General features: G+C 45.2%; 2 protein-coding genes across 12 annotated transcripts in view; one reads left to right on the forward strand and one right to left on the reverse strand.

Annotated features, from left to right (window-relative positions):
• LOC118090495 (phosphatase and actin regulator 1) overlaps positions 1 to 4,372 on the forward strand; it is a 127,738-nt gene extending 123,366 nt beyond the window's left edge. For 2 of the 4 annotated variants that reach the window (XM_088675179.1, XM_035126288.3), the window contains exons 12-13: positions 1,581 to 1,657; positions 3,075 to 4,035. In XM_088675179.1, coding sequence (XP_088531305.1) covers positions 1,581 to 1,657; positions 3,075 to 3,090 — 93 coding nt within the window. In that variant the 3' untranslated portion in view covers positions 3,091 to 4,035. Of the gene's footprint in view, positions 1 to 1,580; positions 1,658 to 3,074 lie in introns of all 4 variants that reach the window. The other 2 variants (XM_088675180.1, XM_088675178.1) reach the window with 2 other exon arrangements.
• TBC1D7 (TBC1 domain family member 7) overlaps positions 4,182 to 27,060 on the reverse strand; it is a 30,182-nt gene continuing 7,303 nt past the window's right edge. Inside the window, exons 1-10 of one of the 8 annotated variants that reach the window (XR_015951380.1) lie at positions 26,831 to 26,937; positions 23,728 to 23,847; positions 19,844 to 19,924; positions 19,459 to 19,646; positions 18,514 to 18,651; positions 14,801 to 14,946; positions 14,178 to 14,307; positions 12,767 to 12,870; positions 8,792 to 8,847; positions 4,182 to 5,612 (exon numbers count right to left, since the gene is read on the reverse strand). Coding sequence is in view for 5 of the 8 variants with exons in the window: in XM_035126292.3 (XP_034982183.1) it covers positions 12,784 to 12,870; positions 14,178 to 14,307; positions 14,801 to 14,946; positions 18,514 to 18,651; positions 19,459 to 19,646; positions 19,844 to 19,924; positions 23,719 to 23,839 (891 nt within the window). In the remaining 3 variants the exon portion in view is untranslated. Of the gene's footprint in view, positions 5,613 to 6,195; positions 6,404 to 8,752; positions 8,848 to 12,766; positions 12,871 to 14,177; positions 14,308 to 14,800; positions 14,947 to 18,513; positions 18,652 to 19,458; positions 19,647 to 19,843; positions 19,925 to 23,718; positions 23,848 to 26,268; positions 26,938 to 27,060 lie in introns of those variants that run through there. The other 7 variants (XR_015951379.1, XR_015951378.1, XM_035126294.3 and 4 more) reach the window with 7 other exon arrangements.

The following is a 27,060-nucleotide window of genomic DNA, read 5'->3' on the forward strand; positions in this document are numbered from 1 at the left end:
TGGAGTGACAATACATCAATAAGGTCTGTGTTTCTTAAGGTGATAGTTTAGGGCTTAGGCAAACTGTGTTTTGTCAATCTTTATTCTCAATCCCAGTAGTCTCTTTAATGTCTGGTTTAATGTACCAAGTATCTTGAGTTACAAAAAGAGGCCTTCTTGCAACACACCACCTATCTACACCTATCTCCCAAAACTGTTTGACTGGAGACAGTAGAATAAAAGGTATTTTTCCATGGAAAATAGTACCCCTTTCAAACCACACCCAGCTCTCTTAAAAACTGCAGTCTTGGTTAGGTCTGAGTTAGATCTGGCCTCTCAGGACACAGACTAGCCTATCAAGCCCCCATTGATTCTCTGCCATCACAGAACCTATGGTGAAAAATAAGCAGCATAGGAGATAACACAGATACATTATAAATCACTCAACATTTGTGTGCTATAAGAAGAGGTCATGTGCACTCTTCCAGAGAGTTCATCTTTGCAGCCTTGATTGTCCTCCTGCAGTTAGTGGCATGTCTATTCCTGTTTGTGAGGATACTTCATCACAGCTTGGAGGAAAGTCAAACTGACAGCTTTCACTAAAAGACCGTTAATGCTCCATGGTATTTGCCCATGCTCCTGACGGACAAGATTTGACTTCGTCTTGAAAGATGTGATATACCCCTTTTGAAAATTCTTTTGACACTATAAGATTGATGTAGAAGAATCTCTAGCAGAAATTGAAATGTGGTCTGAGGTTGTTGGGTCTTCAGCAGCGTTAGCAGCAAATCGTCGAGTCATCCCAATTACATTGTCGATGTCGATTACACAAACCCCCAATAAGCCCACATTATAAAATCATTAGTACCAAACTCACCAACAAAGGACAAGGGAACTCAAGAAGTATGTCTCTGCCTCATGGCTTCTTCTATGTCTAGCAGGCAAAAGCTCATGCAACGTGGACTGTCGTTCCCCCCCCCTTTTGAAATAAAATACAGCCATCATATGTCAAATGCGCACTCAGTATTTACAAGTGCATGAGTTTTTGCCTTCTAGAGCACAAGCCATTTTGAGGATCAAAAACTGCACGAGGTTCCTGTTTTCATATTTGGAGAGAGTACCATGGTCCATGCCTTTTGGGGGGAAAGTCTTTTATCTGACCTCCAAAATCACAAAACAAATCTATCTGAATTCGGCACTTGTTTTACTCTCACTAGATTTAACCCCAAATTCTACCCTTATATCTAAAGAATTAATTTCCTCCCTGTTCACAGCAGCTAGAATAGTTCCCCTTTTCTTAAAATAGCCTGCAATTCTGTGCATGCGTACTTGGGAGAAACATCCCATTAGACCGTGGCCCTTGCTTCTAGTCTATGTGTTGGATTCAGGTGCACAACACACTGACAGGTGAGCATCCCAAGTGTCACCCAGGCTGCTATAACGAATCAGATTCCGAGTGGTGGCTCTAGCAAGCTACTGATCTGGTAAGAGACGGACCACTTTCCATTTAGTGCCCATCTATTCATAATTTAGAAAATTGGAGTGTACCTCCACACTGCTTTTCAGCTGCATATTTACATGCTTCTTTTTGTCCCCTGCAGGCGGCAATTCGTAAAGAGCTCAACGAGTTTAAAAGCACTGAAATGGAAGTTCACGAATTAAGCAGGCATTTAACAAGGTGAGATGAAGCTTTTTAAAATAATAATAATAATAATTTTTAAAAAGACTGAAAAAGCAGGTTTCCAGTACAAACTCCATCAGCATAAGGCCCATATGTAGCCCTGACCAATATTTGGTTTAAAAAATAATAATCTCCAGGAGCCCTTCATTGTCAATATGTATTTTTATTTTTATTTTTTTTGTATACTATTGATCTGTAGTATTACTAGATGTAAGGCTTGCAAAAAGCCTTGGGCTATATGCAGTGAAACTTGCAACTACATCCACAGCTTCATTTCCATAGAAGCAAAAACATGGCGAGAATGGTGTATACATATATTTACTACTACTACTATTATTATTATGCAAGGGGGGTAGCCCTGGAACTTTTTCCAGATGTATAACAAAGGTCTACCTTTCTGTTTCTGAAAATGTTGATGTACCACTCAACTTTGTATCACAGAATTTAAGAACTTACAAAGAGTCCTGCTGGGTCAGACCAAAGAATTGAATGTTGCATGGAGTGTGTTTGTGTACGGACCAGTTACACTGGGAAACCCCTTATCTATTTGAACACAGAATCCTACCCTCCTAACCCTGTGACAGGACACCAGCGGGGCTCATTTTCCATGTCTATTTGTACCTACCCTCCCAACATCTTGATTTATATGCTGTTGAGTCATCCCAATTACACAAACCCCCAATAAGCCCACATTATAAAATCATTAGGAAGGTAATGAGATCTTTGTGCCATTATGGAAATGAGTAATGGGCAGACTTAATATGTGTGTGTGTTGCTTTTCTCTTATGGCAGATGAAGGAGCTCTTATGAGACTGAAATACTGTGTAAAAGAAAAGACCCCGGAAGCTCTTATGACATATTGCAGTGTAGTTCATACAACAGTTGCACGGTAGTTTTATGTATGAATGACTCTCTGGTGGAGGAATATAATTGGGGATTCTTAGAATGTGCAAGTCAGCTAGGACAGCCACAGTGGCTTTGGGTAGAATTAACCGCTTCCCTTCCCAGGAAGACAGCCTGGCAGTCCTTCGGCTACCCAGTTCTTCCCCAACCTGGTGCCCCCCAGATGCTTTCCACTACACACTACATCTGCCCCAGCCAGCATGCTGATGGTAGTTTTACTTCAAAATGTCTGGCGGGCACCAGGTTGGGGAAGGCTGCTATGTGCCATCCTACCTATCAGGATGAATTGTTGAGAGGTCTTCATTCCCACAGCCACTCCCAACTCACTTCTCCATGATTCTCAGGGCTGTTGAGGGATTAGGTTTTTATTGGATATTTCAGACCCAAAGCTCTGTCATGATTCTGAATGTTTGGAGGGGGGGGGAATGCAACAATCAAATTGGTTGACTCGTTGTTCCAACACAATTGGATTTACTTTCTTTCCCTGCTTTGTTCCCTTTTTTAATTTTAGGTTTCATAGACCATAGAAATTGAGCACTCCACCATCTTCAAAACATATCTGGAAAGAACCATAAGTGCTGGTACCATTCACTTCTCTGTTAATGTACAATGTAAATTTCCTGGACTGCCTTTTTAAAACCAAGAGGAGGAGGAGGAGGAAGAAGAAGAAGAAGACAGGGAAACTTGTGTTTTCCTGTATTGGTAGAACTACACCATGAGACATGTTGGCACAACTTTCAGCAACCGAAGCCACCCATGGCGAGAATCGGGCCAGGAGTTGGCACTCATATTCCAAACTCTGCTGTGTGGATTCCCCATCCCTCATCCAAGATCAGCCGTTGATGCATCCCGTCTTCCTTCAAGCATCTCCCATCTGACTCCAAAGAAAGCTGAAGGCAGTTGGTGTTGGACATAGATACCTGCTGGATAAAAGCTCAGGCGAGGCCTACCATCCTTCTGGGTCAACACTTTGATCAAACACTTCTTTCTGTTTGAGAGCACCTTAGAAAGATGCGGGGGAAGGCCAAGACCCGCTCAGAGGATCTACCTATCTTTGACACTTCACAAGAATCATCCCTGGAGGATCTCTTGGCTGGCTGGCTGGCTGTCACTCATTTGTTTTGTGAGGGAAACACCCAGAAGATTCCTTGTCACCCATCTCTTTCATTCAAGTGGAACCCCCCCCCCTTTGCTGCAAAAAGTGATGTTTTGAATTTGTTGCCGATTACAGGGATTTTCAGTAACATGCTTATTACCTTTATGGACAGAACGAGTCAGGATGCCTTTTGCCCTGCTTGGTAACTTCCTGCTTTCATTTGCACCTGCATAAAGAGGCTGGATGGCAGAGCAGCTCTGCCAGTTAACCGAACTGATACAGCACGCCAACTTTACTTAGATGCTGCAGGTTCCGTAAGGTGTGCAATGCAGAGAAGAAAGGAGCTCGAGATCATTGTAGGGTCAATTTTGCTCTGTGTGCATGGATACGTTTATTTTTTAAGAGCTGGGATTTCTGTTGTATACAACACTACCTGGTGTAAATGACAAAATATGTTGTCATGAATGTCCCAGCATGATACTGAGAACCAAAGCATTTGAATTGGATTTGTGGAGGGGGTGGTTTTGTTTGGTTTTTTTTTTTTTTGTTATTAAGGCATTGGCTCTTCTCTTAATAGGATGACCCTTGCACATTGGATAGTGTTCCAGATCCCTGTCTTTGAAAGCACTTTGGCTAAGCCCACCAATTTGATGCCTCCTGGTAAGGAACCCCCCATTCTCTTTCAGCAGCTGAGCCCTGAAAGCATGCCTCTCCCAAGCATGCCTGAGCATGCCTCTCCCAAGCAAAGTTCACTCCTCACACTTTTCCACTGGTGTTAAGAAAATAACAACAATACTGTCCATTTATTTGCTTCGGAAAGTTTGTATAGGGCAGCATAACTTTTCTTTTTGAACAGAACACTTGGTAACCTGCATTTTCTTCTCACCCCGAGGAAAAGGCCTTCTCTCTTCCTCAGCCCGAGTCAAATAAAAACAGGCCTGTTAAGCTGAGGAGGCTACACTGGGGTGATAAGGCGTTCCCCACCATCACTGGGCACCACAGCTGGGTGGGCACAATGCTGTGAAAAGCTTTTACCTATTACAGATCCTCAGTCCCTTGCATTTATCAACAGTTGTGTGGTAGCATGCCAGAGGATTCACAAGGTGTGGTTATGGGTCTGCTTTCTTCGTTGAAGCACAGGAAAAAGGCTCAGCATTCTTTACTGAGTGGCTTGGAGGACGCACAAGGGGTTGATTTTCCTGCTGGTATCTCCTGTGTGCCTCCCAGTTAAAAATACAAATTATGGCTACGGTTACAAACCAGACAAGGTAGAACATTTCCTCCTAGCAATAAGATTGCCAAATTCTGTGCAAGTAAAACTTGCACAGGAAAGTATGTCAGCAACCATTGGCTGGATCTGAAATGTGTCCGTTGCTAATACAGCGACACTTGCAGCTCCCTGTCCCTGAACTCTAGAGGAATCATGAAATATTATTTCATGGGAAGGAATTTTGGTACCACTTATTCTGGTTTTACTGTGGTTTGTGATGCAATTGGTTAAAGTAGTATGCTGAATCTTTCCTCACATTTCTGCCAACATTAATCTCCAAGTAGGCTGGGCTATCAGCTTAGCACTTAACACATGCAATTGGGGCGCCTATTCATGATACAAGTCTTGTAGCTTTTCAAGACCTAGCGCTCAGCCCAATGTTATCCATGTGCAGAGGAGCATCTTCCAGAGCTAGTACTCAAGTGGCACTTCTTTGAAGATGCCCCCTTGCCCTACATTAAGATACAATTGAGCTGATCTGGGAGTGACTACATACTGTGTTGCCGTTGTGCCCATTGGTAAATTTGGAAATAGATGGTTCCACTCTGCCAACCCTTAGCGGCTTCCTTTACCTGCATGCAATGGGATATTGCATGAACATTGGGTTTGCTTGTTTTCTGCAGGCAGGCAGGTTCCTAGCAGCCTTGTGTGTGCAAAACACCTGTTCCAAAAGCTCAGTGTCCCTACCATGCAAACAAACAAAGAAGCCAATTATTGGATCAAGGCAATGCACTGTATTCACTTCCAAAAAGTAGCAGTAAACAAATGGATATTTATTTCCCCTTGTAACGTAGAAATGGATCTAGCGAAACTCTCCTATGAAAAATGGCTTGCTTTTCAAGTCTGCTTAATGCTTGTCTTGTCTGGAGCAGAGCCATTCAGCTGTTCCCCTAGCACAGTGATCCTAGGTGACGGGGCGTCTGGTGTGCACTCCACTTACAAATGCCTAATGCAAACCTTTCCCTCTGAAATCTATGGAGATGGGCTTTGCTGTCGTCCTGCTTCCATTCATTTCAGCAGGGGTTGCCTAGATGTCTCATTTATTTCCCCTAGCATGAGCAGTGAACTTTTGCATTCACTTAAATATGCCTCTATGATTCACATGCAGATGACGGTTATCTCGCACAGAGCTGCCATTTCTCTTACTGGGTGGACAAAAACCATTTCCTCCCTCCCTCAAAATCTGTCAAGGGGTAGTGATTTGAAAAAGGGCACAGATGATGTTGCTGCATATGGCAAACAGGGTTGAAAATTATTCCCTCCGCCTGCCTGTTCGTCCAGCCGAACTTTATTCTTGTGTGAACAGAAAAGCAAGGGAAGGGTACGCCTGAGCATCTCAGTGATTCTGGAACCAGTGCATTTTCCAGTTACTCTCCAAGTCAAGTGTATGTACATAGTTTTGTCTTTGTATAGGAGTGAATGTGTTGACAGTCAAACCTGTGATCTTCCAGTATTGTAATTTAACAGATTATGGCTGTATGGGGGGAAAGTAAAAACCAGAACAAAATGTAAATACCTAGAGGAAACACTAAAACTGAATCTCTACATCCTAGGGTTTTTGTACATATTGAAACTGCATGGTATTTAAATTGTCTCTGATGTATGCAGTTTCTTTAAAAAAATCATTTTAAAAGAAAAAACATGGTCTTGTTTCTTGCCTGCTATCAATTCTACAGTTATTTATGATGCACGGCTGCAATCAAATGCCAAGCTGCCGGGAAGCGACATCTCATTTATTTACTTCGAATATGCTGCCTTCCTTCCTGTTTAGGTTTCCAGGCCACTAAACAGCAACTTGAGTCTCAGTACAAACAGTAAACAACAACAAACCAGAACCCACTGAATGCTGAATGACAAAAGGATAGCGGCTAAAAGCCTAAAGGGGCCTTTCTCTGCATAATTGCTCCCTCTAGCGTGCAGGAAACCTAACAAGGAACACAGATAAACAGGAAGTATAAATCAGCATCATTTGAGTGGCTGGCAGAGCAATCCAAACTATAGGAAGCCAGTGTAATATATGCCAAGGTAAATTATGCTGGTGTAATTCACTTACACATCTTTTTTTGACAGACACCCTTTTTGCCAGTGTAACTTGCTAGGTCATGTGACTGAGCCAAAAGGAGCCTGGAATAGGGGCAAGTCTCACCTGCTGCCGCCACTCACACTGGTGTAGCTCTGACAGAGCCTTACAGTGCTATTTTCCTACAAAAAGAGCTTCTCTTAGAATGGCAATGGCACCCACCTGAGAGGTGCCGGAGTTGAGCTCTAGTGAGCTCCAGCTGGGGGAAAAGCCCCGATTATTATTATAACAAGAAAATGTATAATTCTTTCAGAAAATGAAAGGCCTTGCCTCATTTAGAAAGAAACCCCCCAAACACTATAGTTAGTGCACTGATTCTACTAGGGTTGCCATATTTCAAAAAGTGAAAATCTAGACACAAACGTTGGCAAATATGTTTAGCTTTTTTCCTTTGAGATTTTGCCAAAAAGTTTCTGAGTATATGCCAACCCTAGATTCTACATAACTAGTTGGGTCTCCACCAAAAGGCTTACTTGCTTTCATCACCTCCCACCCCCAAACACGAAACAGAGTTGATGAAAGAACATGCCACAAACTGAATAACACAACGCAGAAAAGGAAAACGCTCTCCACAGTCTCATTCTTTGTACATACAACAGGGTGATTAGATATGGACTTTCCACTGACATTTAAATGGCGGCATTTGATTGACTTCTGGACACTGCAGAAGGCTTCTCGCAGCCTTTAAAAAACATTGATCTAAAATTGCTGTTGTTCGTGTGAAAAGTTCAGCACAGCTCGTTTAACTCATCGCATCAACTTCAAGTACCAGTGTGCCACAGCGGAAAAGGTTTGGGGGTTTCTGGGGTTTTTTAAATAGTCTGGCACCTGAGCTTTAAATAGTGGTTCACAGCTGTGCGTCTCAGCATTCATGCACTAATTGACGCAGTTGATGGAAGACGGTTAACACCAACATCGGTCAAACATAAAATGGGGATTTTATCAGAAAGCACCTACTGACCACATTCTCTGCCACATTAATCGGCGGTTTAAGCACACTGATTGGGAGAGCTGAGCATTCTGCAAAACTGACAGTTTCCCAAATTAATAAAGCAGAAGGCTGAAATGTGTGTGTATGGGGGGGAAGGGTGTCAATATTCTGCTAGCATCATCTAAAATGGGCACAGTTGCCACCCTGCACACTTCAACTGGTTAACCAGTTAGGATCTGTTACATGGTCTAATGTAATAATGGGTTATATAACACTACTATCGTATGAAAGTACTAACATTCTGAGGAACATCAATATGGAGGTGAGCACAGAGGACTGGGGCATGATTAAAGTTGACAAGTGGGTGGGATGGTGGAAGAGACTTTCCAAACACAAAGGGTGCAGGAAACATGAGGCTGGTTATCTAGGGCACTCTTCCCCAAGCTGCTGCCCTGCGTAAGTTTTGGATTCAAACTCTTGTGCCAGATAGGAGCTGCAGCTCAAACACTGGCAAGGCACACAGGGAGCAAAAGACTCAGGCATAGGGGGAACACTTCTCCTTGCTACATAAGATAAGGAAACAGAGTGGTCGAAGGAAGCGAAGAGAATAAAGGAGCTGTTGAGTGAACATTCCTCTACTTAAGTCCCAACTTTCCACATCACTGGGCATGCCCAAGGCAACTAAATTTTTAAACAATTTAAAATTAAAAGCAAACAATGATGCGAGGAAGGGCAGCACAGAGGGACCTTTTGAAAGGCAAAGGAACCTGGCGTTTTATTTTAGTTAAAAAGGACTTCACATACCAAGCCTGTGAGAATCAATATTTTATTGTCAGTGCTCAACTGCCTACCAGAACTGGAGGGATCTCCCAGGTTGGCTGGTGATGGTTTCACATGCTGGGTGGATCTGAAAAGGGAGTAGAAAACCAAAGTGATCAGGGGATTTGGAGCAACACTGCCAAAATGAAAGGCTCCGTCATCTGAGGAGACTCAAGTTTAGAAACAAGGCAATGAACCAGGGTCATGATTGAGGTGAATGGAGAAAAGGCTTTGCTCCTGCTTCATAATACCAGAACCTGTAGTCCAATGAAGCTGAAGGCTGGGCGATTCAGCACAAGCAAAAAAGAGGTACTTCTTCACACAGTGCATAGCTGAATGATGGAATTTGCTGCCACAAGTTGTAATAATGATGGCCACCAGATTGGATTGACTTTAAAATCAGGCTAATTCATGGGTACCGATGGCTACGAGTCCGAATAGCTATATACTGTCTTCAGGATCAGAGCCACTACACCACTTGGTCCTGGGGAACAGGAGCAGGAAGGAGAAGGTGCAATCATATCCTGCTTTCAGGCTTCTCACAGCCATCTGGAGGCCCATCAGGGCAAAAGGAATGCTGGACTGGCTAGGTCTCTGGCCTGATCCAACAGAGATAATCTTAAGTTCACAGTATCAAGAGCTGTTCAGAGAGCCGGCCAAACTGACAGGGATGCCCCCACATCATCTAGCTCTCAAAGTGCCCCCTTCCACAGGTCTGTCAATCCCAGAACTAAAAACCAGATAAAAATGGCTCAAGAGCAGCTATTTTCCTAGAAAATGAGGTGCCGGAGCTCACCCTGAACGCCTCCCTTGTTCTCTTATAATGGCAATAGCACCCACAGAGTTCGGTGAGTTCTGGCTCAAAAAATAGCCCTGGTCAAGATAATAAGGATAATTCAGAAGCCTACACAGTAGTCATCACCAGCACCTAGTTTAAAAAGTATGTATTTGGGACTCTTTAGCTGCAGCCAGGGGGTACCACTGAACATGATTTCTACAAACAAGCAAACAAATCAGGGATCAAATTTTGAACTAAACCTATCCCAAGGACCAACAACCTTAGCTGTACCCCCTGACACCTCCCAAATGTGAACCAAGGCACATGCAAAGAGTTCTAATCCCTTCTGCCCCAATATAAAGAACAGGAGAAACCAACATAATTACTCTGTTATGTACCTTGAGTTGCCTCCTCTTATTTCCCCAGGGGGAAGCTCTGCCAAAGCTGGTTTCTGTTCATTCCAGTGCAGTGGGGAAAGAGGATCCTCAGGAGGTAGCCCTGGAGGCAAGGCCTGTGTGGCCAGTTTCCTAACCCTATGGGAGGACCTTGCAAAGATCTAAAAATCTGCAACAGGGTTTTAAGAGGCAGCTCTTGCTCAAGATTTAGAAATCTCAGTTTAACCAGATTTCTTGAAGTAAAGCCAAATTACCGTGTTTCCCACATTTTAAGACACCGTCTTATTGCTTTTTTCCCTCAAAAAACCACAGGGTGGCTTATTTTTGGTGGCATGTCTTATTTTTTTTACGTTATTACAGTTTTTACAGCACCTTAAGGTCTTCTTGGCCGGGCCAGGCTGCTGGCTCGGGGCACTGCTGGGCACTGCGCGCCATGCTGCTGGGCTGTCTGAGCGCTGCTGGGCGCTTTGAGCAGCTGGGCGCTCCGCGCGCTCCAGCAGCCGTTTCCAGGCGGCGGGACGGCGACGGCGAGGCCGCTGGCTCTGGCGCTGAGCTCCGGGGCTGCTCGGCGCTCCGCGCGCTCCAGCAGCCGTTTCCGGGCGGCGGAGCGGCGGCGGCCGGGTGGAGGCGAGGCCGCTGGCTCTGGCCCTCAGCTCCGGGGCTGCTGGGCGTTCCGCGCGCTCCAGCAGCCATTTCCGGGTGGCGGGGCGGCGGCGGCTGGATGGAGCTGAGGCCGCTTGCTCTGGCCCTCAGCTCCGGGGCTGCTGGGCGTTCCGCGCGCTCCAGCAGCCATTTCCGGGTGGCGGGGCGGCGGCGGCTGGATGGAGCTGAGGCCGCTTGCTCTGGCGCTCGGCTCCGGGGCTGCTGGGCGCTCCGTGCGCTCCAGCAGCCGTTTCCGGGCGGCGGGGCGGCGGCGGCTGGATGGAGCTGAGGCCGCTTGCTCTGGCGCTCGGCTCCGGGGCTGCTGGGCGCTCCGCGCGCTCCAGCAGCTGTTTCCGGGCGGCGGGACGGCGGCGGCCGGATGGAGGCGAGGCCGCTGGCTCTGGCGCTCGGCTCCGGGGCTGCTGGGCGCTCCGCGCGCTCCAGCAGTCGTTTCCAGGCGGCGGGACGGCGACGGCGAGGCCGCTGGCTCTGGCGCTGAGCTCCGGGGCTGCTCGGCGCTCCGCGCGCTCCAGCAGCCGTTTCCGGGCGGCGGGGCGGCGGAGCGGCGGCGGCCGGGTGGAGGCGAGGCCGCTGGCTCTGGCCCTCAGCTCCGGGGCTGCTGGGCGTTCCGCGCGCTCCAGCAGCCATTTCCGGGTGGCGGGGCGGCGGCGGCTGGATGGAGCTGAGGCCGCTTGCTCTGGCGCTCGGCTCCGGGGCTGCTGGGCGCTCCGTGCGCTCCAGCAGCCGTTTCCGGGCGGCGGGGCGGCGGCGGCTGGATGGAGCTGAGGCCGCTTGCTCTGGCGCTTGGCTCCGGGGCTGCTGGGCGCTCCGCGCGCTCCAGCAGCTGTTTCCGGGCGGCGGGACGGCGGCGGCCGGATGGAGGCGAGGCCGCTGGCTCTGGCGCTCGGCTCCGGGGCTGCTGGGCGCTCCGCGCGCTCCAGCAGCCGTTTCCGGGCGGCGGGACGGCGGCGGCTGGATGGAGCTGAGGCCGCTTGCTCTGGCGCTCGGCTCCGGGGCTGCTGGGCGCTCCGCGCGCTCCAGCAGCTGTTTCCGGGTGGCGGGACGGCGGCGGCCGGATGGAGGCGAGGCCGCTGGCTCTGGCGCTCGGCTCCGGGGCTGCTGGGCGCTCCGCGCGCTCCAGCAGCCGGTTCCGGGCGGCGGAACAGCAGGCCTCCTCGGCCAGGCAGAGGCAGGGCCGCTGGCTCCGGTGCTCCTGGGTGCTCCAAGCTGCTGGGCTAGAAACTAGAAACTGGGCTTGAAGCAACAGAGGCCCGGCCGCTGGCTCAGCTCTCCGCCCGCGCTGCTGCAGGCATGGAGATACACTATGTCTTATTTTCGGGGTATGGCTTATCTTTCGCAAATGCTTAAAATTGCTGCCCTGGCTTACTTTATGACTACGTATTAAAAAGGGGGAAACACGGTAGTGCCATGAGGAATGAGTGAGAGAAAATCAGGCAGAAATCTATTCTAGAGAATAAAAAGTCAATCAAGTCCCTCATTATGGCTCCTGTTTTGCACTCCCCATAAGCAAGGTTACTTGGAAACAAACCCAACTCAACTGATATAAATGGGACTCCACTTGCAGGCAAGGGGTCACAGGTTTCAGATGCTGATAATAAATTATTATTATTATTATTATTATTATTATTATTATTTATTATTTGTACCCCGCCCATCCAGCTGGGTTTCCCCAGCCACTCTGGGCAGCTTCCAACAAAGGTTAAAATACATTAAAACGTCACACATTAAAAACTTCCCTAAACAGATGACTTAAAACCACCCCTTCTAGATACCTTTACAGTAATACCTCGGGTTACGAACGCGATTGTTCCGGATCGCAGTTCGTAACCCGAATAGTTCGTAACCCGAACGCGATGGGCGCCACCATTTTGCGCATGCGCAAAGCGCGATTTTCGCGCTTTGCACATGCGCACATTGCGTGATCGCGCGCGTGCCGCTTCTGCACACACACACGCGGCGAAAACACTTCGGGGTTTGCGCAGTTCGTAACCCGAACTGTTCGCAAACCGAGGTGGTCGTAACCCAAGGTACGACTGTATACACTTCCAAGTCCATCAGAAAACGGTGGTAGCAATTTTATTGCTACCCCATCTCCTTTGTTGAAATAATTTTAAGTACCGTAGGTTTTGTTGAGGAAGGACAAAGGGAAGGCAAATAAAATAAAAGTGTACCGGTTGGCAGCATGGTCTCAGACTGAGTGGGCAGGGGTGCCACAATGTTTGTGCCACAGCTCAATCGCTTTGCTCACTATTGCATCCGTGTTATCTTGAGGTATCTACAAAAGATAAAAAGAGATACTCAGTTTGAGGTATTTCAGTACTTCCAATACCTCAGCCAGCAAACCTAAAGGCAGCTAAAGACCATTCACCATAGGATTGCTCTTCCAAACTCCTGCCATATCCATTCACGCCAATAGCCAGGGCACTCTCTTTTGCCTATTCAGTTTCAAGTAACGAGTAGCTCCCTGCATGCAGTTTGGTGTGGGGAGGAGTTGTCCCCTAACAGTGAAGTGAAAGGAGGACTTTCCTCGCAAAAAAAAAGTCCAAGCGTGCATCAGAGCACACCTGGAAATCCAGACCGGGTCATCCATATCAAACCATTCCACTCTTTATTTTCCTTTACATTCCTGCATCGATTATATTCTTTCCCCCAACGCAGATGAAAATGGGAGTGTGCATTGAATGGCCATTCACGCAAATACAAAAAGATAAAGTGGCTTGATACAGTGTTGTCGTCTGCAAACTTGTTTGACCACGTGGTGGATTTGGGGGGAGTCGCAAGGCCAAGTGAATCCTGCAACCTGCTTAAATGTAGCCAACGAGTTCTATTTATTTAAAGCCCATTTATAGCCCATCTTTTCTCGACAAGCCTAAAGTGGCTAACAACAGAAGTTAAAATAATAACTTAAATGATTCTTTAAAAAAAGATTAACAACAAATAAATAAAAGAAATCAGCTGTAAGGCATTGAAACAGCAGAGAGAGAAAGGAGGGGGACCCACAAAACTGCTGCTAAACATAACTTAGCCAAAGCTACCCAGAAAGGCAGTGACTATTTATGGCTCAAAAGTGCTCCTATAAAAAGGAATGTTTTGGCCCATCTTATGGAAATCCATGAGAGAGGGGAGTGTAGCAGGAAGCCCTGTTCAGGTAAGAATGAGTTCCGTAGCCCGGCTCAGCCACTGAGACGATCCTATCTTTTCCACTCAGACAACAAGACAAACCATGGTCTGTTTTTATATCTGAAAAACATGGATACTGTTTTTTACAAAACATGGATACTGAAGTTGTGCTAAATTTGGTTTGCTGTTATGTCTGAACTGAGAAACCATTGTTAAAGTCTCTTACATTTGGAAGCTCAAACCAAACTGTGATTAGCACATATCATGGTTGCCATGGCTGAACTTTACCTTTTTAAATTATGCAAACTTTTAATTGCAGCTCTTGAACACTGGGAAAAATCTGTTGGATTTCTCTCGCAACCACCTCTTTCCCCAAAAAATCTGATACACAAAACAAATCCCTTATGTGGGGTTCCCCCCCCCCAGGGGGCGCAGTATATTAGTATGCGGAAGCGTACTTACATTTTCCAAAAACTGTTGAATCTTTCCTGTGCTATTCAAGGCCATCAACTTCATTTTAAAGGTTAATAAAATCTCAACAGCAACGAAGACAAGAATTTTGCAGGAGCCGCTAATAACTTTGTCCCAAACCCTAGAAAAGACAGAGTCATTAAAAACTGAACGCCTACAATTTTATAGCTATAATTTATATTCAGTACCAAAGTGTTTTCTTTCTTTCTTTCCTGACCAAAATAATATCTCAGTCATGGCAGGACCGAGACATTTTGCAGCAAATGGCAACTCACACCTCCACCCTCTGGTGCAAGATGTAGGGAACACAAGATGTCAAAGTTTGCATCACTCCCTATATAATCTTAACTGGCAGATTTTAGAATGTCAAAAAGTTCTGACTTGTCAAAACATATTTATGCAACATTCCTGAGTTTGGAGGTGAGGTTATAGGCATCTTGCAGCTAACATACTCCCAATATAAAAGTACTCTGCAGCATCGGTCAGGGAAGAGAGAACACTACTCAGAGTTTGTGGTATTGTGGGTTGTAGGCTAAAGCTGGACAACAGATTCTTTTCAAGGATGCTATAGTGATCTGATTCATCCAAGTTGGGCGGAGGGGAAAGATGCTTACCTTTGTAAGCTGGATTCAGGTAGACAACCCGCAAAACACTTTCGAAACCAAAGATTGTAAGGAAGATGGCTCATTGCTGAACACAACTTCAGATGCGTTAAGAGTCCGCTGTCTTCAAGGCTCAGGTACTGTTCCAAAAGTTTTGGCTGCAGGATAAATGTCAAGAGAAGTGATAAAGTATATCAATGGCCATAAATCTCGCTGTCACAGGTATTTATAACAAGAAACCACAAGCAGCAAGAAATAAAGATTCAGCATGACACACTGTGAAAAATGTCATGTCAGATAATGCTCTTCAAAGGTCAGATCCAAAATGTAAGGCTCGCTAAACATTTCCATATTCATTGGCTGTGAGACTTCAAAAAGAGTCACTGAATAATTTGAGACTTTGTAACGATACAGCAATTCTTAATTTAGTAAAAGAGGAGACAGGTGGGGAAGGAAATAGCACATACTGTACTAGGAAACTGTCACCAGCAGGGAGCAACTTTCTGTTTCTACCTGCACTTCAACCCTGTTGGGTAGCTTTTCGGCATCTTGCATGCTAGAGATTAGCCCAAATTTCCAAAACTATAGATTTCAGACATGTCAAATATTTGTGTGACATTATAAGCACACCCCTTCCACAAGTAAGAGGAAGTCCAGATTAAATGTAAGAAAAAAAGTATGGGCTGTCATTTTGACCACAGCAATGATTCCACAGTAACTTGCCATCCAAAAATTACTCTGTTATTTTGAATGACACTGACACACACATAGTTTTCTTCACTTCAGTAAAACAGTTCTCTCTGGACGCCTTCTGGACAAGGTTAGCAGAAGGTCAGGCATCCCCAACCTTCGGCCCTCCAGAAGTTCTGGACTACAATTCCCATCATCCCTGAGCACTGGTTCTGTTAGCTAGGGATCACGGGAGTTGTAGGCCAGAACATCTGGAGGGCTGCAGGTTGGGGATGCCTGATTTTATTAATAATTTAAAGAAATTCAGATAGGACTTGCACTAATGAGAAAAACTGGGTCTCTATGAACGTCATCTTTTATGTAAATCTGCCTCATATATCTCTCTCTCTGAAAAAATCACTTATTCTTCATTAGTCGAAAGAAATTGGCACATGCCCCTATTTCCAAGTGTCTTCAAAAGTGATGAGAGAGGACATCTCAGGAGGCCCAGAGGGTGACAACACAAGAATGGGCCTTTTCTGTGGTGGCTCCCCCACCTGTGGAATGCTCTCCCCGGGGAGGTTCGCCTGGCGCCTTCATTACATATCTTTAAGTGCCAGGCAAAAAACATTCCTCTTCTCCCAGGCCTTTGGCTATTTGAACAATCTATGGCCTTTTAAACTGTGGGCAGTATTGTTCTTGTTCTTGTGCTATGTGTATTTTTGTGTTTTTATATTGTACACAGCACTCTGATCTTTGGATGAAGGGCAGTATAGAAAGTTTTTTTTAAATAATAATAATAATAATATTAATAATATTAATAATAATCACCTAAGGGAAGGTCAAGCCCAAGTGTTTTCCTATCAAATTTTATTTACAGACGTTGCAAAAATTATTTTTACAAACTTCTCTTTCTATTAAAGCATGGAGCCTGGCATCCAGTTTGCATGGGAGAAGAAAGGAATGAAGGCGGTTCTGCAATGTGCAAGAACAAAGCTGAACCCCTTATCTGCCAAAGGCAACAACCTAAGACTCTTAGGCAGGGTGGATCTGATTTAAATCAAATCGATTTAAATCACTAGTCAGCAAGACTTGATTTAAATCTTCTTCTTTTTTACAGAAAGACTCATTTTTGCTGGTATAATCTTAATATTTACAACCAGATGAAGGTTTCATTTTTGGAATAATAAATTTTCAGAGCAGTTTTTACAGTTATATCAAAAATTATTGATTTGGTTATACTAGTAGAAATACATAGACAGGTACAGTGGTACCTTGGTTTACAACCATAATCGGTTCTGGAGATCCGGTTGTAAACCAAAACAGGTTGTAACCCAAAATTGGTTGTAATCCCCCTAAAAAGAGGGTTGTAATCCAAAAAAAAAAGGGACACGCACTTCCAGGTTTGACGTGGTTGTAATCCAAAACAGCTGTACTGTAATCCAAAGCGGTTGCAAACCAAGGTACCACTGTAATTATGAAATTATTGTGAGGTTTAATAAGTTAACTTTATATTTGGACAACTTTTCTGCTGTACTTTATTGGAAGAAGAAAATAATCATTTCCTTAATAACAATGTAAACAATTTATTTAACTAAAACATTAGGATTATAGCATATGTATCCATGTTTGTTAACTGATGTGGTTAAACGGGTTTTGTTTTGTTTTTTAAAAAACTTAGACTGAGTTTTAGCACACATGAGAACTTAAAACAAATCCTTATTTCCTGATGAATAGCCTGTGGACTATAATGTAAGTTAAATAGAAAACTATCTTTAGAAATATTTTTCCTCTAAAGCATTTTTATTCTAAAAATCCAATTAATTTTTTTTTAATCTGATTTACATTTTTAAAAATCTGATTTATTTTTATTGAAAACTGAATCTCTATATCCTAAAAATCGTTGATTTTTATCCACCTTCCTCTTAGGGGAATGAAGCAATGCAACTTCCTGCATTCAGTCAGTAAAGGATAGGCCACACCTAACCAAGGGGAGCAGAGATTACAGCAGGGGTCAGCAAACTTTTTCAGCAGGGGGCCGGTCCACTGTCCCTCAAACCTTGTGGGGGCGGCGGACTATATTGGGGGTGGTGGTGAAAGAATTCCTATGCCCCACAAATAACCCAGAGACGCATGTTAAATAAAAGGACACATTCTACTCATGTAAAAACACGCTAATTCCCGGACCGTCCATGGGCCGGATTTAGAAGGCGATTGGGCCAGATCCTGCCCCCAGGCCTTAGTTTGCCTACCCATGGACTAGAGTATGCTATAGGAAAGAATATGCCTTCTCTCCCTGTCACAGCACAATCTTCATCTTTCTTCATGCCCAGTTTTTCCACCCCTTTCCACATATTCAGTAGTCTCTGGTTTTGCTGCATTTTCCATTGCAGGCGCCCCCCTGGAGGACAGGGAGATGCACTGTGTCACAAAGCCATCACTAGCAAAAGACAAGATGTTGGCGACCGGTTATTAACTACAGTCGTACCTTGTGTTGCGTAACCTCCAGTTTACGAAATCTTCGGGTTACAGCCGCAGCAAACCCGGAAGTGGGTTTGCCGCTCGTGCGTTCGCAGAAGCGGTCCTCCGGTTACGGAATTTTCAGGATACGGCTGGACCTCCGGAATGGATCCCGTTCGTAACCGGAGGTACCACTATACACACAACTAAATATATGCCAAAACCTTGATTGCATTCCTTGTCATCAGCATTCCAATCCCCGTGATATTTATTAGAAGTCTGTTGGCCACGCTGGCTGGGAGATGGGAGCCTAGCCACATCTCTAGGGCTACAGATTAGTCAACCCTGAGCTACCCATTAGTCACTGCACTACTGTTCTAGAAACTTGCACTGCATTTCCCTCATCCCCTCCAAAAAAGAACCCAGAGCATAATTCAGTTTCCAAGTCCACACAAGGTATTTGTACAAGAACTTGTCAGAAACAGCAACAACATAAAAGATGGTGCTCAATACAACTTCTATACCTGTAATCTCACTATTCTGTTCCTGTGTGGGATGAACAGATATGTAAATATGTATGCATATAATATTCTTACCAGCTGTGGTATTGAATCCTTGTACTTATTGTTCAACTGGTTCACAAAGCTACTGATGAGCCAATAACAATCAATGTGATCTTCTACCATTTCTTCCATAGCTTTAGCAATGGCAAGGAATACTTCGTCCTCAGCTTCCTGGAAAGCAAAGCAGCCATGGCATGGGATTGTCAAGAGGCAACACATGCACGGAACAGCATTTTCCAATCAACTTATTTGACAACATATAGTAATTTTGCTCCTCTGTTGTAAGGTGCCACCATGTCCTGTTATGTGCTAAAACAGGGAGGACAAAGATGTAGCACACCAATATATTTCTGGACTACAACTCCCATCATCCATGACCATTGAAACATCTTGGCTGAGGTTTATGAGAGTTAGCCCAACAACATCTGGCGAGCTATAGGTTCCTCATCCAAGTGTTAAAGAGGGCTAATTATACCTTCTCCAGGGAGTTCATATGACAGGGATTTGCTTCTCATTCAAGGTCACCATACTGAGGGATATTTTCTTGGCAACCCAATCCTACTGTGGCTGCCAACTTTCAGCTTAGATGTCTGCCACACTTGCCACTAACTACAAGGGAAATTCATTCTGTGACATGCCCTAGATCAGGCATCCCCAAACTCGGCCCTCCAGATATTTTGGGACTGCAACTCCCACCATCCCTAGCTAACAGGACCAGTGGTCAGGGATGGTGGGAATTGTAGTCCCAAAACATCTGGAGGGCCGAGTTTGGGGATGCCTGCCCTAGATGGTACCAGAACGTGCTTTCCCTAAGCCCCGTTTACAGTATCTCTGGTTAAGGCTGAATTTGACCTCTCAAGATACTGCAGTTCATGTGGCCACTATACAGTTTCTTCACTATAGCAGAATTTCAGATGGAAAAGATTTGGACCTTCATACAAAGGAGTGTTGTCGAGGGCAAATTTCAGCACGACTAACCAGAGAGAGAGATGGATTCCGAGGAAGCTTTCCCGACTCCAGTTGGTATATTCGGAGGAAAACTTCAACCTGTGGGGTAGAATCCTTGATAAAGCGAATTACTCGGAGAGCATGGTGCACGTCCTTATACTGCTCCTTTCGGCATCGCATCACAAACCCGTGAGATTCATGGTGAGGAGGAAGAATTCCTGGAAAAAGGAAAGAGAGAAAGGCGACCTAGGTTTGCATGTACTTGCAAGTTCTGGTGGAAGGTTATATCATGCAAAGGCTTCTCCAATGGAGCATTCAAAGCATGGATTGGCTTTCCTTAGCATTACAGCAAGCCTATGTTCAAAGCTGCCCTTATGTTTCTAATGAAGAATCTGCTTTCCCCATATCATCTTACCTAGCAGCACCTTCCACACAAGGATCCGATACATGGATGGGAGAGGAAACCTCTGGCTAAATGTGCAAAGCTTCTCAATATCTGTTTGGGGGGGGGGTAAGAATAAACACAATTTTAGAACTCGGACGGTGTTATGTATCATCTCTGTTCTCAGCAACTGACACCAACCAGGACACATCTGTAAATGTACAGCACCAATCATGCTTCTAGGAGGCATCAAAGAATCATTCGGGCTTTTCAAGGATAACAAACCCAATTTAAAGCACGTGCTTTTTCCACTTTTAGTCCTTTTGCAAAATGAAAACCTAGCAGCAATATTCAAAAGATTTATGGTAAAGGGTAAAATAGTTTGTACGAGTTTTTGGTTGATGCATCAGCTGCTGTCAATTAAAGGTAAATAAATTTGAAACCACAAAATGGGTGCCTTTTTGAAATACACTGGTACCTTAGTACTCGAATGGCTTGGCTCCCGAACAAATCAACTCCCAAACGCTGCAAACCTGGAATTAAGTGTTCCGGTTTGCAAACTTTTTTTGGAAGCTGGACGTCCGACGCGGCTTCCGCTTGAGTGTGGGAAGCTCCTGCAGCAAATTGGAAGCCGTACCTTGGTTTTGGAATGGTTTCGGGAGTCGAGCGGACTAAGTTTGAGAACCAAGGTACCACTGTACTGGTTAAGTGTAACAAATCAATGATAACTGAACAAACACAAAATTAGTTAATTTTAAAATGAAGCCATTTTTAGTCTCTGTGTGTGTGTGTGCGTATACACATAAATACATACATATACTGTTTATACACACATAAGGTAAAGGTAAAGGGACCCCTGACCATTAGGTCCAGTCGTGACCGACTCTGGGGTTGCGCGCTCATCTCGCATTATTGGCCGAGGGAGCCGGCGTATAGCTTCCAGGTCATGTGGCCAGCATGACAAAGCCGCTTCTGGCAAACCAGAGCAGCACATGGAAACGCCATTTACCTTCCCGCTGTAGCGGTTCCTATTTATCTACTTGCATTTTGACGTGCTTTCGAACTGCTAGGTTGGCAGGAGCTGGGACCAAGCAACGGGAGCTCACCCCGTCACAGGGATTCTGTTTATACACACATACATATACATATATTCATTCTCAAGTTCAGTAACCCAATAGAATAACTAGTACAGTACCTATTTTTAAATAAGGCATGTGAAATCTGTGACTGGACTACAACTCCCATAATCTCTGACCAGTGGTCATATTGACTTGGGCAAATGGGAACTGGAGTCCCAGAGCAGTTGGAAATTGCCCACTCCTACTGTACTACCATATAAGTTATAGCTTCACCCAAAGAATCCTGGGAACTGTAGCTTGGTAAAGGCGCTGAAAATTGTTAGGTGACCCATATTCCTCATATTGTTCTATCACTATTTATATAGCGTCTTTCAGGTTTGTTTGTTTTTTAAAAAAATTAAGGCGGGTAACAAAGAATAAGCACACAAAATCGAATACAAACAATACACATTATAACAATTCAAAACAAAAAAGTAGCTTACCAAAAGCATTAAAAACCAAATACATTTGGATTCCTGAAAAAAGGGCCAAGGGCAGCCCCCCCACACACACAAAAAAAATGTTGGAAAGAGCAAGACAAACAAACAAACTACGGTTCCTAGGATTCTTTGGGAGGAGTCAGGACTGTTTAAAGTGGAAGTACACTGGTTTAAACGTATAGTACAGATAGGTCCAGAATCTCTTTCCATACAGTTATCTCAGGGAAAGCTGGAAACAGAGGAGCGATCATTCACATTAAGTCGTAGGTTACGCCCCACATGTTGTGAGAGTACAGGATGTTTTGTGTGAACTAACAAATAGGTGCATTTGTTCACACACAAGTATGTGTGTGTAACTATTCCATTCCCCAAAAAGGCATCACATAATCTTCAGTTCACACAAAACATTCTTCCTTAGAGAGAAATGAGAAATGTTTCCACACCCTTGTGGGTAGAATATACAGACTGAGGCAGAGTGTAAGCCAATCTGGGAAGAAAGCAAGTTACTCAGGTATTGGGATAGACAAATCTGTCAATTTTAGTTCCCTCAATTTGTCATTTTTCTAGTCTTTAATTCATTCAGTTCTTCACATTTCTGCTGCATTTTGTGGTTTTTTTATTTTTAAAAAAATCCCTATGAAAATTCAACATTTTGGTCAAATTTTTCCTAATGAAAACATTATACGCAGTTTTGCAAATATGCAAAATTTTGCATGGAATCTTCTCTAAGAAGCATTTTTGTACACACTGCTTAGCTAGAGCAGTGTTTCTCAACCTTTTTTGGGCCAAGGCACACTTGTTCCATGAAAAAAATCTCGAGGCACACCACCATTAAAAAAGTTAAAAAATTTAACTCTGCGCCGCCCTATATTGACTATATAATTATGACTGTAAGAAACACTTGCCAAAAAGATAGTAATTTGTGTTTCACTTAAGATTGTATTTTTAAAGTTTGGTTGTTAATTTAAAAGAAATAGTGAAGCTTTTGTTTCATTAGTTTGATGAATAAAAATGATGTCCTTTTATGATTATGTACTCAATAAATGGGGTTTTTTTGGGGGGGGGGAATTCCCTGGATGCGCACTTTAATGAAATGTGTGGCGTACACCTATGCAAAATTGTTTTGCTGGGATTCTCGACAGGAAGTGCTGTGTCATTAATCGAAATGATTTAGCCTGCCTCAAATGAAAATACGTGTTAATATCATGACAGACTTATGCTGAAGAGTTTACTTTTCATCAATAAAAGTTTAAACACACCTACACGGAGTTCAGAGCCCCGCCGAGGGAGGAGGAAGAGGAGGAGCAGACCCAGCGACACCCCCGCCCCGCGGCCGCCTGCTTGGAGCCCAGCCAGGTGCGCAGCGGCAGCCATGGCGGGAGAAGGGCCGGCGGCGGGAGCCGAGCACCTGCCTTGACGGCCCCTGGGCGCCCCGTCAGCTGCGCCGGGCTGCCAACGTCGGGAGAAGGAGACCTGGCTGGCAGAGTCGGGAGACCATGAGAGCGTCAGCCCTGCCCCCTCCCACACAGTGCGGACTCCGGCGGACGCCTCGCGGCCGTCTGGAGGGCGCTGGACGACTCCCGACGTTCGGGAGAAACCGCCGGAGTCCACAGCTGTGCTTTGCGCATGCGCAAAGGACTCCCGAACGTCGGGAGTGTCAGCGTCAGCCCCTGCCCCCTCCCACACAGCGCGGCTGTGATGATGGGTGCCTCGGGCGCCGCACGGCTCGGGAGTCGGGCGCAACTGCCGCGGGCGCCAGACGACTGCCGCAGGTGCAGCGGCTCGGCGCCCCTGGCAGCCCGGCCCCCTGGTGCATTGCGGGCGACAATCGCCCTTCTCGTCACCGCAGGTCGCGGCACACTAGTGTGCCGCGGAACAGCGGTTGAGAAACGCTGAGCTAGAGAACCGCACTGCAAATTCTGACAGGTGCTATGTTTTTCAATTCACACAGTGAATACACCTCTACTTACGAATTTAATGCGTTCCGAACACACATTTGTAAGTCGAAAAAAATTGTAAGTCGAATCCCATAGGAATGCATTGGGAGAAAAAAATTGTAAGTTGAAGCAACCCTATCTAAAAAATCGTAAGTATAAAAAATCCTATATAAACCGCATCCAAGATGGCGGACGGAGCTCCATTTGTAAGTAGAAAAATTCGTAAGTAGAGTTATTTGTAAGTAGAGGTACCACTCTATTGTTTTGGAAAGTGCAAACTTGATAAGTTTGCCTTTAAATGAGAAACAAGCCTCACTGGGTCAAATGGGCTTTTCCTTCAAGTACCGTAAACATGCACAGGCTTGCAATTAAGTGAGCTCAAACAGAATGTGTGGTATAAAATGGTCTTATACCAAGCATACCAAGCCGATCATCTTTCAGAAGAATTTCCAATGATTTCTTTTCTTCAACACCACGAAATCCTACTTTTTCATAATACACTGATCGGAAATTTCTCTGCGGGTCCTCAGCCATGTTTGAGTCTGGGGGGGGAAACAGGTAATTAATCATGATAGCTTGCCAAAAAAAGTAGTAGTATTATTATGACAACAAAACAATGAAAAGTGCAGTGTTCCTCTTTCAGAGCTTCAACAGTGCCGTTTGCACTCTTCCCATTTTCAGGCTCCCTTTCATGGACCAAGCTCCCCTCCATGACCACTGCAATGCAATGCAGGAATATTTTACATAATATAAACATACTTAGAAATAGATTTTCAGGTGCTCTTGACGACTTTTTCATGGCAACAGTCCTTTGTAGCTGTTTAATTTTTTTTATCAGCCAGTCACTTTAATGATTATCTGTGCTGTTTGAAATCGCATTTTGTTTTAATCTTGTACATCGTCTTGAATTTTCATACAATATATGGTTTTGATTTTGTTTAAAATGTATGTGCTGCTGTGCTTTAACTGCTTTTACTATACATCACCTTGATACAATTGTATGGAATCCAGCTAATATTATTAAAAAAAAATTACTAACATTTTAAGTTATGGCATTATAAAAATACTTTTGTATGTTTATTATAAATACATCATTGGAAGGTAGAAACTTCCTGAACAGCAGCCATATCCAAAAGCGATCTGTTGCAGCAAAAACAAAGAGTTTTTTTGTCACTTTAAAAGGCTACTCATTTTATTATATCGTAAGTTTTTGGGTTCTAGAGCAGGCATCCCCAAACTGCAGCTCTCCAGATGTTTTGGCCTACAACTCCCATGATCCCTAGCTAAGAGGACCAGTGGTCAGGGACTATGGGAATTGTAGTCCAAAACATCTGGAGGGCCGAAGTTTGGGGATGCCTGTTCTAGAGTAATGCAGATCCTAGGTCACCATAAATGTGCCAGAATGCAATCCTAGCCATATCTATTCAGACGTAAGTGCTATGGAATTCAATCGAGCTTACTCTCAAGTAAGTGGGGTTAGGATTGCAGCTGCACAGAGCAATCACATCCAGGCAGCCGCAAAACATGAGAGTGTTATGTCAGCCTGGAGTGTGTGTGTGTGTGTCTGTCTGTCTGTCTGTCTGTCTGTCTGTCTGTCTAAACAACAACAAAAAATTCCTTCCAGCAGCACCTTAAAGACCAACTAAGTTTTTTATTTTGGTATGAGCTTTCGTGTGCATGCACACTTCTTCAGATAATCTATCTGTCTGTCTGTCAGCCTAGGTCTTTTAAGGTGCCCCAGGGCACTTTATTATTTCTGAAGCTAAAAAAGTTCTTATTTCCATTCATATGGTACAACACTCTTCTCTAATAGACTACACTAAGCATCCCCAAACTGCGGCCCTCCAGATGTTTTGGCCTACAACTCCCATGGTCCCTAGCTAACAGGACCAATGGTCGGGGAAGATGGGAATTGTATTCCAAAACATCTGGAGGGCCGAAGTTTGGGGGTGCCTGGACTACACTGTTGTACTATAAACATCTGCTAACCATAATTCTTCCACTATTCTAACCCACATCTGAGTGTAAAGTGCCATATCTCCTCTGTGTTAAAATTCCAGAAGATTAACAATGTTTGAAAGTTTTTTGGGGGGAGAGAACAGTCCCCTGGCAACTTTAGTAAGTTTACAATTTCAGAATGGCATAATCGTTTACAGGCAAAGGGTCTAGTACATTGTGTGCATGGAACTTACTTAATGAATTTGCCAACCTGAACAGTTAACAACATGTTTAAATGTCAGTTTTCAACGAATCTGAGGCAAAGCTTATTAAAAATCTAATGCAAAATGAACATTCCTCCACACTGCCGAAAAGCTCACTAGCATCTTAAAACCCTCCTGTCTTATTTCCTCAGAAGAGAAACATTTTAGCTAATATCCATCTACAAAAGGTTGATACGTAAAAAATAATAATCATGAAAGTAGATAAAGGAGATACTAGACGCTTTTGAATCTCTGGCTGCAGGATAGAGAAGTGGGGAATGGAGTAATTGGGATGCTATTCGGAGGATGAGGAGTGGTGAGAGAAGATGGGTTTGTAAACACTTGGGAAGCAGCAAATGAAGGCAGTAGTGCAATACCAGATATATTTGCAAGAGAATATATTTGCAAGAGAAGACATTTAGGTTTGAAAGTGTGGCCCGTGGCTCACTGGCAGAATGTTTGCTTTGCAAGCATAAAATCCCTGGTTCAGGGACCTACGGTAGCCTATGTTCGAAACCCTGGTCCACGCCACTCAGAATATGAGCTAGGTGGGTCAAATGCCTGACAGTGCAGCAAAACAGTCTGAATCATAGGATCACAGAACTGTACAGCTGGAAGAGACCACAAGGGTAATCTAGCCCCACCCCCTGCAATGTAGGAATCTTTTGCAGGCCTTGGACTAAGACCTGAAAAGCCTGGGTTCGAATCCCTACTCAGCCATGAAGCTGAGGCAGTGGCTGCTTTCCTCTCAGCCTAACCTACCTCACTGAGTTGTTGTGAAGATAAAACTGGGTGCGGGGAGGGGGAGGGAGAACCCCGTCCCCCACCTTGAGCTCCTTGAAGGAAATGGTGGTATGGAAATATAACAAAAAAACGAATGGATGAAAGCTGCGAGTATAGGAAAGTAAGGGGCGTCAATACGCTACAGGAGATGAGGGAGTGCTGGAAAAAAAAAATATAGATGGTGGGGAGAGAGAAGCAGGTAAGAAGGCGGCGGGCCCAGAAATGGCACGTGGGAACGGGGAGTTGACAAGAACGGGTGGCTGGAAGGGGCACTGTACGTGAGAAGGAGGAGAGCGCGACGAGGGCTGGGGAAAGCGGCGGTCAGTCTGGGCACAACAGGGAGGGAGAACCCCGGGCCACCGCTATAGGAACCGGCCGGGTGAGGTGGGTGCAGAAGAGGAAGGCGGCAGGCAGCGGAGGCGGCGCTCGAGGGTCGTCAGGAAAGCGGAGAAGGAAGCAGGGAAAAGGGGGCGAGGCGGGTGAAGCGGGAGAGGGCGCTCGGGCGCCCCGCCGCCTCTCCCAAGCCGGCGCGCAAACCTGCCTGTGCAGAAGGAGCCGGCGGGCAGCGCGGAGCTCGCTCTCTGCCAGGGCCGCCGCTACCGGCCAAGCGGCGACGACGACTCGGCGCGAGGGAGCTCCGCCCGGCTCGGCCCGCGCAGCCGCCGGCCCGCCCAGCCAAGGGGTGGGGAAGGGGAGGAGGAAGAAGCCGCGGCGGCGGCGGCCTCGGAGGCCCTAGATTCGCTTGCCTTTCCCAACCCCGAGGCGCGAGCG

This window comes from Zootoca vivipara, chromosome 8 (genome assembly GCF_965207765.1).
Source record: "Zootoca vivipara chromosome 8, rZooViv2.hap1.1, whole genome shotgun sequence".
Classification (NCBI taxonomy): domain Eukaryota; kingdom Metazoa; phylum Chordata; class Lepidosauria; order Squamata; family Lacertidae; genus Zootoca; species Zootoca vivipara.